The 14,342-nt window shown below is 44.0% G+C and overlaps 1 protein-coding gene across 5 annotated transcripts in view; it reads right to left on the bottom strand.

The window, feature by feature from the left end:
- Nucleotides 1–2,072: 2,072 nt before the first annotated feature.
- Nucleotides 2,073–14,342, bottom strand: part of NDST1 (N-deacetylase and N-sulfotransferase 1) — a 61,915-nt gene continuing 49,645 nt past the window's right edge. For all 5 annotated transcript variants that reach the window (XM_027841915.1, XM_027841916.1, XM_027841918.1 and 2 more), the window contains 3 exons: nucleotides 13,947–14,056; nucleotides 12,399–12,501; nucleotides 2,073–9,692 (listed from right to left, as the gene is read on the bottom strand). In XM_027841915.1, coding sequence (XP_027697716.1) covers nucleotides 9,573–9,692; nucleotides 12,399–12,501; nucleotides 13,947–14,056 — 333 coding nt within the window. In that variant the 3' untranslated portion in view covers nucleotides 2,073–9,572. The remainder of the gene's footprint in view (nucleotides 9,693–12,398; nucleotides 12,502–13,946; nucleotides 14,057–14,342) is intronic.

Here is a 14,342-nt window from a genome sequence, read left to right on the forward strand (position 1 = left end):
AAAAAAAAAAAAAAAAAAAAAAAAAAAAAAAAAAAAAAAAAAAAACCAAAAACCACCCTGTTCCCCAGGATTCTACTTCTGAAGAAGATATCAAAGGACATGCTATAAAACGACCTGGTTGTCCTCTTTGACATCAGCCTAAAAGTTGAAGGATGCCCCCCAAATATCCTCACTTTCCTTCATCACTTTTTATGGGTTTGTTACCCAGGAAAGTCCTATTAACTTAGGATTCAAAAGATCAACTGTACACATTCAGGAAAGGAAAGACCTGACTAGACAAAAGTTAGTGTGAAAAAGCCCCTGGGCGGGGATTAGTGATTATAAGCACAATGTGAGTCAACATAGTAGGTATAGGACAAAAGAGCTACTACAAAGTTACAGTGTCCAGAACATGGGAGAGAGAAGCCCACTGTCTTCTATTCTTGTCACATCCCATGTGGAGTCTTGTGTTCAGTTCTGGGAACCCCATTTTAGGAAGGACATTGGTGTCCAAAAGTGGATGCCTGGGACCAGGAGGCTGGAATCTGTATTCTCACATTCTAAAGGAATTCTGAATGTTTAGCCTGAAAAGAAGACTTAGTTTATACCAGTGGTTATGTCTGCCTTCTCTGAAGGCCTTTCCAGTGGAAAGAGTTATATCTTTGTTCTGCTTGGCCCTAGAGAGAACTAGTACCAATAATGGGAAGACATAAAGAGGCATATTTGAGCTTAATAGAAGGAGTTTCTTGTTATCAGTTGGTCAATGGAATGGAGTGCTTGGTGAAGCTCCCTATCACTGGAACTTTTCAAGAAGAATGTGGGATGATTCCCTATTTGTGTTATTCATGATGGGGATCGAACTGAATGACCTCTAAAATGCCTTCCAGCTCTAAGAGTCTATAATTCATCAGGCAGTAATGGTTCAGCAAGTTATGGTATGTGAAAGGAAAGGAATGCTATTCTATTGTAAGAAATTAGAGGGGGCAGTTAGGTAATGCAATGGAGAGAGCACCAGCCCTGGAGTCAGGAGGACCTGAGTTCAAATCCAGCCTTAGACATATGATATTTACTAGCTGTGTGACCCTAGGCAAGTCACTTAACCCCTACTGCCTCACCAAAAAAAAAAAAATGAGAAATACGATGAATACCAAGAAGTAAAGGCGCTGATCTATAGTGAAGTACGCAGGAGAAAGAAAACTATACACAATTACAAGAAAATAAACTGAAAGAACAAAATAATTTAAACTGAATGTTATGAAATTATAATGACCAAGTTTAGTATCAAACAAACAACATGAGGAGGAAGTTCTCTCCTTTCTTTGCAGAGAGGTGGGGAAACATGGCATGGGCATAGAATAGTACAGATGGATGGAGGACTTTTGCCAAGTGTTAGTTCCTTAACTGTTTTTCCCCCTTTTTTATTCTTTGTTATAAAGGGATGGCTTTCTAGGAGGTGTTGAGAAAAGGTATTCACTGAGAAATGTAGGTGGTATAAGAACAAAAACTATCTTTTTAAAAAAGTCTATGATTCTATGACTTGCCGATTGTCCTAATGAGTGTCAGTCAGGAACAGAAGTCTTACAATTCCTAATTCAGAGCTCTCTTCACTGTCCCAGGTATATATCGAGGGATACTCAAAAGGTAGAGGGAGGGCGATTGGTTCCTCACTGGGGTTATAGCCTTGAGCTACCATGCCCTTCAGTATGGCTTATAGCAATTTGAAATGGCTTTGCAACCTTTAAAAGTCAGTTTAGTGACATAGCCAGAATCCAGAACACAGAATTCATGATCCCAGTTCAAAGCTCTTTCCATTAGGCCATTCAGCCTACCTGACAGCTTTCATTTGGGGATATTGAATTTACTTTCTTAATGCATATTCATTAGAAATCCTATGAATTCCTAGGACATTTCTATTTTCAGATTTAAAGTACTATAAATACCATTTCCCAAAACTCCAAAGAAAAGTTTTTTGACTGTCCAAATGACTACTCCCCTCTACAGAGTACATATACCTAAAGTTAACCCACTAACAACGAGAAATCTCTATTTTCAGACATCACTTGGCAAAAAGAAAAACAAACAGCCCAGAGAAATGAATACAAACAATCCCATTTTATTAGCAGTTAGTTCAAGATTGTACATTAGTGATGAAGGTTCTCTTTTCCAATGAAACCAAAAGGCTGGTATAAGAGCACTAGGAAACAGGAGAGATAGGTTGAGCTTTATCTCGAAGCCACCCCCTCCCCATCCCTCCCAACACGGGAAGAGATCCTTCTCTCTCTTTCCCTTAACACTGCTCCTCCCTTCCCCCCTACCCCCATATCCCAACTATGGGCTTCCTCTCCCTAGGAAGAGACATGGATTCTACTCAAAAATTGGCAAAAGGGGAGAGGTGAGAGATAATAAAAACAAAGAGCTGTATAAACCTTTGTCTTTTTTGCACTTTCCATATAACCTTTTCTGCTCCCCCCACCCCAGATTCTTCTTGGATATATGTAAGGGTCATTGAATCAGAGTCAGAAAGAGAGAAGGGAGATGGGGTGGGGGAAGCTTTCTAGTGAGAAAATGTAGCTCGTTTCACCCAGACCATTAAGAGTCAATTGCCCGAGTTCCCACTCCCTATTTTTCCTGCCCGAGGCCCAGAGGAGCAAGACATACAGAAATCATGGACCAGACTCTTCATTTCTTATGCACATGAGAAGACTATGCCTTATTCCAGCCAGTATGAACCCAAAGATGGAAGGACAAAGCAACTGCTTCCCAGGCTCTCCCTGAGTTCAAGGCAACACAAGTGGGTAGAATTCAAGCTCAATGGGATATCCCCTCTTCTGAGAACTCTGGCTAGTTCTTTGGACCAAAGGCAGAAAGATGCAGTGAGGATTTATTTCCTTCCCCCTCTCTTTCCCTTTCCTAAGCACATTACCTTTACACTGTCCCACCCCCATGCCTTCCCTTTCATTTCCACCTAAACTTCTATCCATTGTGAATGTCCTAAGAGCTCAAGGTCCACCTCTGTGAGGTCTTTCTAAACTGCCTCTGCCCTGTATCACATCCCCCTCCTCAGTTTAGATTTTACTATGTGGATTATTCATATGACACTTTAAGCAGACACTGTCATTGTGGAAGTGGTTGTTTTGGTTTCTTAAACGTGTTTCCTCTATTAGATTGTGACTTTGTTATGGGCAGGAGGAGGTTTTGTGCCTTTCTCCCAAGCTGTACCAAGTATATGATTATGTACAGAGTAGGTGCTTCATAAATGCTTACTTACAAGAGGGCTGGTACCAGCAGCAGCCCAGATAGATAACCCAGAGATAGTTAACCCATGTGGTAGCAACAAGACCCTCAGTCTTAGAAGTTCAGATTTCTAGCAGGTGTTGGGAAAAGAGCTGATCATGTCCCTCTTGATTCTGCCAACCTAACTCCTAATGTAGGAAGAAGGCTTATCAATAAAGAAGGGGCCTCCTTCCAAGATGCCAGCTTCCACCTGCCCAAAGGCAGAAGGAGGCAAAGAGAAGCATTACAGATGGGAGCTACACTCCCTCCAATGGGCTCTGAGGCTTCTTCAAGATGAGTTTAAAGCTCTCATGATAGGGATGGGTCTCACCTCTGCATCACTTTTTCCCCACCTCAGTATATCTTTCTGCCCGCCCACGTGCCCTCCCCCAATCCTATAATTGTGAAACTGACTTTTTTGATCAAGGCTTTACATTTAATTCTAATATGATTTCTCACTGTTCTAGCCTATTGAGATCTCTTCCATGTGGCTTTGTTGGTCTTCTGCAATGAATATAGGTATCTCAGTCATGGTCAGGGCAGCTTTGATCATTAGCTACCACAGGGTCATACTCTTTTCAAGTCCAGTTGATGGTACCAGCCACTAAGATTTGATGTTTTCTTGCCAGGCTGAGTCTTTTCCTTAGGGATGCCTTAACTTGGGGGACAGAATATTGGGAAATCTATGAAGGGGACAATGGAAATGCAAATCATGCAGAATCTGAAGGGTGCCAATGCAAGCCATACAACTAAGCGCAACTTCTTGAGTCTCTACTCTTGGCTCCCCCAACCCTGCTCCTAATTTGGGGGAGAGGTGCTTACAGTAGGGAGATTTGGAAGAATAGAATTTAAGGAGGCCATTTATGTCAAGGGCAATATGAATTACACCTACTCTCTTGACCTCCAAGTTCCCAGACAAAACAACAGGGGCCTGAGCTTAAGTTGAAGGCAGAAGGACATCTCACACTCAAGGATTTCAGTGGGCACACTGCTCTATCCTTGTGGCTTCCCTTCACTAGCAGAGGCACTGCTACAGCTCTAATCACAATGACATCACTCAATCAGGTTCAGGCTTCTAGGCCTAACACAGCAGCTCCTATAGGGTGGAATTCCCCAGCTCCAGAAAGTAACAGCAGCAGCAGCCCCAGCAATAGATAGGATCCTGGTCAACCTGTCTTCCTTAGGTCAGCCCAAGTTTTTTAAGCTCATGTTGCCCTATCCCATCATGGATCTTAGTTTGACTGTAGCACAGTTTGACCTGGCTCATATCTCAGTTTTCATTCTTAGCTTTGATAGCACAGCTCTTCTGTCTCCAGCATGTCCCAGCAAAACCACAGCAACAGGCCCCATATCATTTAGCTTCCCACCCAAATGCTGGGACTGCCTTCCACTGCAAGGGCTACAACAGCCACTCCATCAAATTCTCCTCCCCTCCCAGGTCCACACTGCCTACTGTATTTAGACTCAAATGGAAATTACAACTGTGGGGCCTCTGCTGCCACCTCAACCCCCAGAGCAGCTGGGTTTAGGTAAATCCCACTAGCATGGTATCTAAAAGAAGCAGCTCCAACTATTCACATCCAGTCCTATTTCTGGGTTTTTTCTGCCTTTGCTTTTGCTCAAGCACTTGAGTTTTCCCTCCTTCAAGTAGCTCTCTACAATTAAAGAATGTCTTCTTGGATAGCCAAGCCTACAACTATACTCTCTCTGCCTATCTCCATTCCAGCATCACTAGGACTCTAAGTTAAAGACAAGAATAAACTGTGGCAGGAGCACAGAAACCTGAGGCTGGGAAGCCCTTCAGAGGAGAGAGAGTCCAAGACAGAATCCAAAGTCTGGGATAGCAAAAGCTGATACACAGGAATCCTGGCCTGGAAGGAAAGACTTCTTTCTGTCTGGCTTTGTAGATAAGAAGGGAGGGGAACCTGAAAAGTAACAGTGAGGCCCAGGTGATGATGCAAGATGATCCAGACAGGGCTTTCTTACAGCTTTTGCCAGAATGGTCTCCCTGGGACTTCAGTGAAGGAATGAACCTAGCAGTGGTACAAGTTAGGTGGGGGTAATGGGAACACTACATATGAGTCACTTCACAGTTTTACAAGTGGGTTAGGATTGGTGGGGAGATACCTGACTCCTGTAAAAGTAAATAGCTTAGAGAAGCTGCTATCTAAAGTGAGCTTGCAAGACACCACCACTTAGGCTTGCTTTCTGACTCAGAGCAGTATATAACATCTGGAAGGGCCAATCAGTTGTGTCTATACACTTGCCCTGATAACCTAGGGCAACCAGACCAGAGGAAGGCAGTCAGCTCTCTTCCTTCAGCCCAATGCCCCAGACAAGACTTCTGGCTGGAAAAGATACCAATACACCTGTTATTGGCAAGACAGGCAATGACAGGCATCTCTGCTCACTAAAACAGCAACTGTGAACCCTAGGTAAATCCCACACGCTAGCACCAAGTTAAAGAAGAGATGGGTTGAGTAGATACTTTTTAGAGGATCCCATTATAAAAAGGTCAAGAATATCAAGGGAATCAATCAAAAAATATCAAAATATTCCCCCCAAAAATGGGAAAGAAAGCAGCCTAGTAGTAACAGATCTCAAACCGTAAGACAAAACTGTAATCATCCGAACAATTTGGTAATGGGTGAGAATCCCATTCTATCCTGGGTTTTCAAATGGGGCTGGCTCTCAACTCTGGTTCCATAGATCTCTAAGCCAGGATCAGTCTTTGCAACCCTATTCCACCTTCCCCTAATCACCACATCCCTTTTTCTTTGGCCAACATCTGAGCTGCATGGACCCGTCACATGGTCAGGTTTCCAGAAAGGAGAAAACTTCACTCCGCAGTTGATCCACCATCTTTGGCCACCCTTCCCTTCCTCCAAACTGACTTGGGGGCTTTTGTCTCCCGGCACCTGGCATTGTACCTTGAGGGAAAGGGAAAGCCTCACCAGGAGCACTTCATTAGTGTTTTCCCAAACATCCAATATATTCTTTCTATTCCATCATGTCTCCTCCATATTAGAAAGATTTGGATCCAGGCATAGAAACTATCCTGCATCAGGGTCCCATGAATTCTGACACAGAATCACTCTAGAGCATAGGGAAGGAGTCAGAGGGTTGTCACAGCTGCAGCTACCTTGTCACACCCACAGATAGGGTCCCACAGTGCTCCCAACACCACACAGGGGAACACTAGGGAAAACCACTACGGACACTCTAGTCCCCAGAAGTTGCATTGCTTTTTGATGAAGAACTCTCACCTGATTTCATCTCTCTCTTTCTTTCCCAGTCAGACCAGAGCCAGATTATAATACATACCAGTTCTGACTCTACTTATTATACTACTGTGTATGGGCAGGCTCAAAATGACAGCATAATAACCTCATTAGAGATACTGATAGGTATGGTCTTCCAGCCCTTACAGTTTAATTGGACAAGCTACCTGAGGCAATTCTACCCCTCCTTTGCCCAATCCTACCACTCCCACCCCCTCATGGCCCTACTTCTCTTCTTGGTAAGAAGGTAATGTCCTGTGTCTTTAACAGAACTAAACAGTACACTGACCACTGGCTTATCCTGCCTTACCTTGGCCCTCTGGCACAGCATATGTAAATGCCTACTTTAGAGTGTGCTTGGTCTAGTACTCTGCCCTTTTTCTTTTTTTCTGTGATGTTCTTTTTTAGGTCACTTATCCACTTAGAACTTATTGTGGTATATGGTGTTGGCCACCAGTCTCTATTTTTGCCAAACTTTTCCAGTTTCCGCAGCAGTTTTGGTAAAAGAGAATTCTCCCCCAAGTAGTTCATGTTTTTAAGTTTCCTCTTCCTTCCTGTTCTTCTGGGTAGTAAGGACCACCCTAATCATCCCCTCTACCCACTCTGTATGTTCAAAGTCCTCCCAGAGGAAGTGTATTGTCTTTTGCTTCCTGGCTTCTCTCCATCAAGGATAAAGGCCTGGATTTAAGTTACTATTCGTTGGTTTTCTTTCTTCATCTCCCACCACATATCCCCAGACACAAGACTTTGAAGACTGCCCTTTTCAGGGCAGAAATTGTTGAGTTCTATCCTACTCTCAGGCTTCATAAGGTCATTTGCAGGCCCTTTCTCTCAGGTGACTCAGGAATTTGACCTACTGCTGCTATGGGAGGGCTCTCAGACTCACCTAGGAGTCTGATCCATTGACCTGATCTCCCACGGGAACAGGGATAGTGCCAACTATAGCAAAGGGCAAACTGACTGGGGCCCCCACATCAAAAATGTGGGCTCTGGTGGACTGCAGAAGGACGGTGCCCACGCTGGGAACCTAAGGTCTCTGGCTTGCCTTGATCTGCTTAAGCTTACAATACTCTCCAGTTTCCACACAGGCTCCATTTCTCCAGCTGGGCCAGATGATCAGGGATGCTGAACTAGAAACATAAGCCGTGATGAATCTAGTATCACTAATGCTGAGAATCCTGTTTCTGCCAGCAGATGCCCAGTTACACGGGCTTGGGGCTCTCTTGCTTATCCAGCGGCACTTTCCCCTTTCCTACCCCGCTATACATTCATATTGGTCCCATGCATGCCTCTTCTTCCAGTCTTCTAGATGATCAATAAATTGGTGTTACTTCCAGGGCCTCCTGACCTCTAACACAGGCATACCCAAAAGAATAGTGAAGAACTAAGGGGTTGTCAAGAATATGGGGGTTCCAGACCTTGTGACAGTCATCCTTACTAAAACCCTTCTATGTTCTCTCTGTGGCCAAGACCTCAGGTAACTTACCCAGCACACAAGACCTCCCCAGGTGGAAAAGGAACCCGAGGTAACAAAGACACACAAATCAGGAACACCAGATCCCTGAAAACACACAGCACTGGTGTAGAAGTCTGGCCCATTTCTTCCTCTCTCCTTCTTTCTAATATATATATATATAGATGTGCAACTGCAAGATAATAGCCTAGTGTGATAAACACCAGCCTAAAGGATCTGCTCCTCCCTGATTTTATCTGCTGCCTGCAGGAGACAAAAATCAGGCAGCCTCAGGGTGAGACAGAGAAACTGTCACCCTCCCTTAGAGCTACTGGTAGCCAATGCTACCTTTCTGACCCCACCGATTAGATGCCCTGCCACCTTGATTATGGTAGCAGCTGGATTAAAACAAACCCATGAAAAGAAAGGGGAAAGAGGAACAGAGAGAAAAAGAGGGAGGGAGACAAGAGACAAATGGGGGAAAGAGGGAGAGAGACAGAGAGAGTTTATATAAAATAACACAGTGTAGCCCCAGTAATCAGGGTACAAACTCTGGCACCAAGAAACAAAAACCAAAATATTAAAATACTTCAGCTTTTAGTATTTGAGAGGTTTTAAAAGGTTCTCCGGGGAAGCCTCAGCCTGCTCAAAGCAGGAACAGAGGCAGAGGTACCGGGCTGTAGGCACCATCTTCACTGCCCATAGCCTTTGCTTGGGGCTGGAGGGAACATTTTATGTACACTGGAATGGGTTCTGGTAGCTGGACCCTGGGGTCACCTCAGTCTTTTACCACAGAAAACACCACGTAAGTCATATCTGATGATATGGAAAGGATATGGGGCAAGAAGTTAGGGTAAGTATTCTGGGACAACTCCAGGACCTGGTCCTAGGAGTCAGGATGTTAGGATGGAGGGGTTAAAAACATCCCCTGGAAAGATCCCTTGGGGACTGAGTAGATACTGCAGGTACCGAAGACATTTTAAGGACAGAGAGGGGAAGGTATTGATCAGATGGGCTCCAGAAGTCTCTGGAGGCCATCAGACTTAAGTCCAGCCTGGTAACTAGCTCTGAGTACCAGACCTATCTTTCTGAAGGACCTTTTCTGAAATGGACAGGGGTATGTCCTGGTCCCCCATCCCGTCTAGCAAAAGATCATTCCTGTCCCACCCCACCCCCCTCACTGTCCAGCTGGTGGGAAACCCAGCGATTAATACTGAGGGAGTGCCCTGCCTGGGGGAAGGGGATAGTGCCTAAGGGCACAGTGAGGAGTAGTACAGAATCCCTCTCACAAGGCAGTGGCGTCCCACAAACGGGAAGCAACCTTACACCCAGGGAAGCTTCGAGCAGGTCTCCGGAAATGCTTGGGGCCACGTGCCTGGTTGTAGGCCTTGGCTGGGGGAGGCTCTGGAGCTCTCTTCAGCTGCACTGGGATCTTCGTCTCGTTCCCAGGTCAGGCCTTGGTGGGGTACTGCTCAGAAATGCTTGGCAGTTCTGGGCTATGTTCCACACCCCCGGGGTGGCTCAGTGTGAGGCTGGGGCTCCCTGGCCATCATGAATGCTCACTCTGGTCATGGTGATGGCAGCAGCTACCTAGTATTCTGGAGGTCCTCCCGCAGCCAGGTGGGCAACGTCTGGCCCATCTTATACAGCAGCTTAGAAAGTTCGATGTTATGGTCCCGGTAATAGTCTCTTAGGAACGCTCGTGACTATAACAAGAAAGGGAAACCAAAACATCAGTGGTCTGCTCAGAACTCACCTCTTCCTCCCCTAATCACCCCATACCCTTCAGTACACTATGATCTATTAACAATCTTAGCAATACATTATTTCTTTTAAAGGGTTACTATGCTTTTTTTTTTTTTTTGCAGGGGTGGGGGGTTGGGATGGGGTGGGCAACTAGGTAGTGCTGTAGTTAAAGCACCAAGCCTGCAGTCAGGAAGATCTAAATTCAAATGTGGCCTCAGACATGTACTAGCTAGGTGACCCTGGGCACGTTACTTAACCCCTATTTGCCTCAGTTCTCATCTGTAAAATGGTGACATACAGGAGAAGGAAACAGCAAACCACTTCAGTATCTTTGCCAAGAAAACCCCATGACCAGTTCATAGGGTCATGGAAAGTCAGACACAACTGAACAACAAAACAAATCTTTTTCTGCCTCGAGCCCTAACTGGATTCTTTTGGACCACTGGGTCTATGACTTCATTGGTATTCTATGAAACTCCTAATAAGGAAACTCCCTCCACAAAGCTGATCTGTATCTGTTCTACAATTTACAGGCTCAGAGAACAGCCTGAGGCAATGAGAGCTTAGCGCGATTTGTCCAGGATCACAAAGCCAATCAGTGTAAGAGGGAGAACTTGAACCCAGGTCTTTCTGACTATCCACCATGCCATGGTTGTCTATCCCAAATGAATTTTAAAGTTACCTAGGGGTAGAGACTGTCTGGCATTTCTTTTGGTATCTGACCACAATAACTGGGGAATCAAAATCAATAGGGTAGCTAGGTGACGCTGCGGATAGAGCACTGGGCTTAGAATCAGGAAGACTTATCACCCCAAGTTCAAATCCAGCCTCAGACACTTCCTAGTCATGTGACCCTGGGCAAGTCACTTAACCCTCTTTGCCTCAGTTCCTCATCTATAAAATGAGCTGGAGAAGGAAAAGACAAACCACTCTAGTATCTCTGCCAAGAAAATCCCAAATAGGGTCACGTAGAGTCAGACATGACTAAAATGACTCAACAACAACCAAAATATATGCACAGAACTACCGTTTTAGTCACTGGGTAAGATACAAAATTTTTTAAAGATATAGTCCTGCCCTCAAGAACTTAAAGTCTCACAGGAGACAATAATAATAATAATGATAATGATAATACAACAATGATGACGATGACGGTAGCTAACATCTACGTGGTGCTTCAGAGTCTGCAAAATACTTTACAACATTTCCTGGCCATTTCCAAACCAAGCCACCTGAACTCTGGCCATACTTGCTCCCCTTCCTATTCCCACTAGAAATTAGGCTCTGCCCCTGGAATCTGTGCTAGACACGTGAGCTTTTATTTTATCTTGTCCTGGACCAGACCACCCCATTGCCAACCAGTTCCAGAAACCATGCCTAGCTTCACGTCCCACCTTTTTATCTCTGGCCCCTCTATATGCATTTTCTTCTCCTATTAGAATGCAAGTTCTTGCTTGTTTTTATTTGTATCCCCAAAGTTTAGTGCAGTGCATGACACAAAGTAAGCACTTAAAAGTGTTTATTATGTGATAAGTTTGTTAGAGGGGTGCAGAATAAAGTGCTTCTCTTCTAGGGCTGTATCCCAAAGAGATCATACAAATGGGTAAAGGACCCACATGTACAAAAATATTCATAGCAGCTCTTTTTGTGGTGGCAAAGAATTGAAAATTGGGGGGATGCCCATCAATTGGGGAATGGCTGAACAAGTTGTGGTACATGAATGTAATGGAATACTATTGTGCTATAAGAAATGATGAACAGGCTGACTTCAGAAAAACCTAGAAAGACTTGAATGGTCTGATTCTGAGTGAAGTGAGCAAAAGCAGGAGAACATTGCACACGCTAACAGCCACGTTGTGCGATGACTAATATTGATAGACTTAACCCTTCTCAGCAATGCAAGGATCTAAGATCTCCAAAGGCCTCATGATGGCAAATGCTATCCACATCCAAAGAAAGAACTATGGAGTCTGAATGCACATTGAAGCATACTATTTGCTCTTTTTTTTCTTCTGTTGTGTTTTGTTTCCTCTTTCTGGTGGTTCCTCCTATTGGTTCTAATTCTTCCTTACAACATGACTAATGTGAAAATATGTTTAATAGGAATGTATATGTATAGCCTATATCAGACTGTGTGCTGTCTTGAGGAAGGAGATGTGGAGGGAGGGAGAGAAAAATCTGAAACTCAAAAGCTTATGGAAGTGATTATTGATAACTCAAAATAAAATTTTAAAAAATACCGAAAAAAAAATAATAAAGTGCTTCTATGTGAAATCCAAGCAGAAGACCATTACTCATGGTAGGGAGAGGGAAGATTTGAGGGAAGGGATGATGAGGTAGGAGGTAGCTGAACTGGGCTTCAGCCGATGAGCATATTAAAAGCAAAGGGAGAGCATAAAAGGCGTAAAGATCAGCATATCGGAAAGCCCAGGAGCAGGAGAGCAGAGGATATGTTTGGGGGCATAAACTAGTATAGTCTTTCTTTCTGGACTAGTATTTCTAGATGAATACAATCTCCAAGAAATTCCAATAAGATTCAAAAAACTTTTTGTTTCAGAAGGTCTGATGCATTTCCCTAAAAGTTCCTATGATCTGAATTAACCTAGCTACACCATCACCTTCCACATCAGCCAATTAGGGGCAAAGAAGCAGCTCCAGCTACTTACATCCAAATCCATTTCTGGGTACTTCCTGCCTTTGCTTTTGCCCAAGCACTTGGTTTTCCCTCCTTCAAGCAGCTGGCACCAGAATCCTTTCTTTGCATCATACCTACAAGGAGATAGAATATATTAACTCCACTCAACATATCTCCCCCATGAGACAGACATTTTCATATATAGAGTACAATTCAAACCTAGGTCCCAAGAGATAGGCAGAGCACTTCAGCATTACAGAGACAAACCAGGAGCAGTCTGTGTGATAAGCAATGGAGTTGGAAGTAAAAAGGCCAGGGTTCAAGTTCTGAGTCTGTCACTTACTAGCTATGGATCTTAGACAAGGTATTTCACTTCTCTGGGCTTGGGTTTCCACATCTGTAAAATGGGAAAAATTGTACTACCAACCTCACAGGGTTGTGAGGAAATCCTCTGTTAACCTTGAAGTGCTACAGAAAAATGAGCAGCTATCATCATCATCTTAGACGGGAAGACAATAGTATACGTAGAAGGCTTACAAATCACGGCATCTTTAGTGACAGATCAAAGCTATAGAAAAAGAATGGACACCAAATGTCCCCCAAAATAAGGATTACAGAAACATTTAAACCAAAAATAGAAGAGAAATTCACAAGTGTTGAAGAGATCTAGGCTGACAACATCTCAGCTGCAAAGGTGGGCTTTTCTTTTTTAAAAATTGATGGGATTTTTGGAGAGATGGGGGACCTATGGATGTAGAACTCTGCATGTACTACTGGACTTCATCAATGTGCTAGTTAGTTTTGCTAAATTGTTTTTGTTTTTGGTTTGTTTGGTTTTTTTTCCCCCACCTCTTTTTTATTCTTTGTTAAAAGACATGGCACTCTGAGTTGGGTAAAAGGAAGGAAGGGATGAATTGAGATTAATAAAGTGATATAAAAACAAATGGTACATCTTCTTAATATGAGCTGAAGAGACCCTGGATCAAAGAACATGACAGCTGGAAGAACCTTAAAAATCATATCTCCACGCCCTCTCATTTTACAGATGCAGAAGCTGAGGCCCAGAGAGAAGTAACAGACTAAAGGTCCCAAAGTGAGTCAGTGACACAACTAAAACCCAGATTTCCTGGCTCCAACTACTGGAATTTCTCCAAGTTGTTTTACTACACTTAACAATACACATAGAGAAGACAGATGAACCCTAGTAAATGTGAAACCAGATGTGATGGGAGTCTTTCTTCCATCCATAGGCTCCCGCAAAGGAGCTTACCCTGGTATATGGTATGAGATGTTGGTTTACACCTACTTTCTGCCAGACTGATTTCATTTTTTCCCAGAAGTCTTTTCCAAATAGTGAGTTTTTACTCTGGTAGCTAGGATCTTTGGGTTTATCAAACACTAGGCTACTGCATTTATTTGCTTATGAATGTTGACACTCCTGCCAAGGAAACAGCCATACATCTTGGCACACAAGGGACAATGCCTATCCAAAAGAGGCCAGTGGGATCCAGCTATTCTGGCTCCAGAGCTTAGGGATGTGCTTCCGACAGAGAAGCTTTGCGGTCAGGACAACACTCACACCAGAGTTCTATGGTAATCAATAATGTTGGTCACCCCGAGGAACTTCTGCACAGTATCCATCACTTTGGCAGGTTCGGTCCGGAGCAGTTTGCCATCCAACACCAGGATCTGGAAGAGTGATAAGGGGACTCTTGTATGGCCCAGTCCCATCCCAACTCCTCCCTATCCCATAATCGGTCAGCGTGACCAGTTGTGGCAGGGAGAAGGGTACTGGCTGCAAACACTCAAAATAGACTAGCTAACCTTCTCCCAAATGGACTATCCCATTAGCCTCATCTTCAAACCAGGGCCATTCTGGCCATGTAGAAATATGCTTTAGGGGCAGCAAAGTTGCACAGTGGACAGAGCACTGGCCCTGAAGTCAGGAGGACCTGAGTTCAAATCCAGCTTCAGG

The sequence above is a fragment of the Vombatus ursinus genome, unplaced genomic scaffold, assembly GCF_900497805.2.
Source record: "Vombatus ursinus unplaced genomic scaffold, bare-nosed wombat genome assembly UNPS02014863.1, whole genome shotgun sequence".
Lineage (NCBI taxonomy): Eukaryota > Metazoa > Chordata > Mammalia > Diprotodontia > Vombatidae > Vombatus > Vombatus ursinus.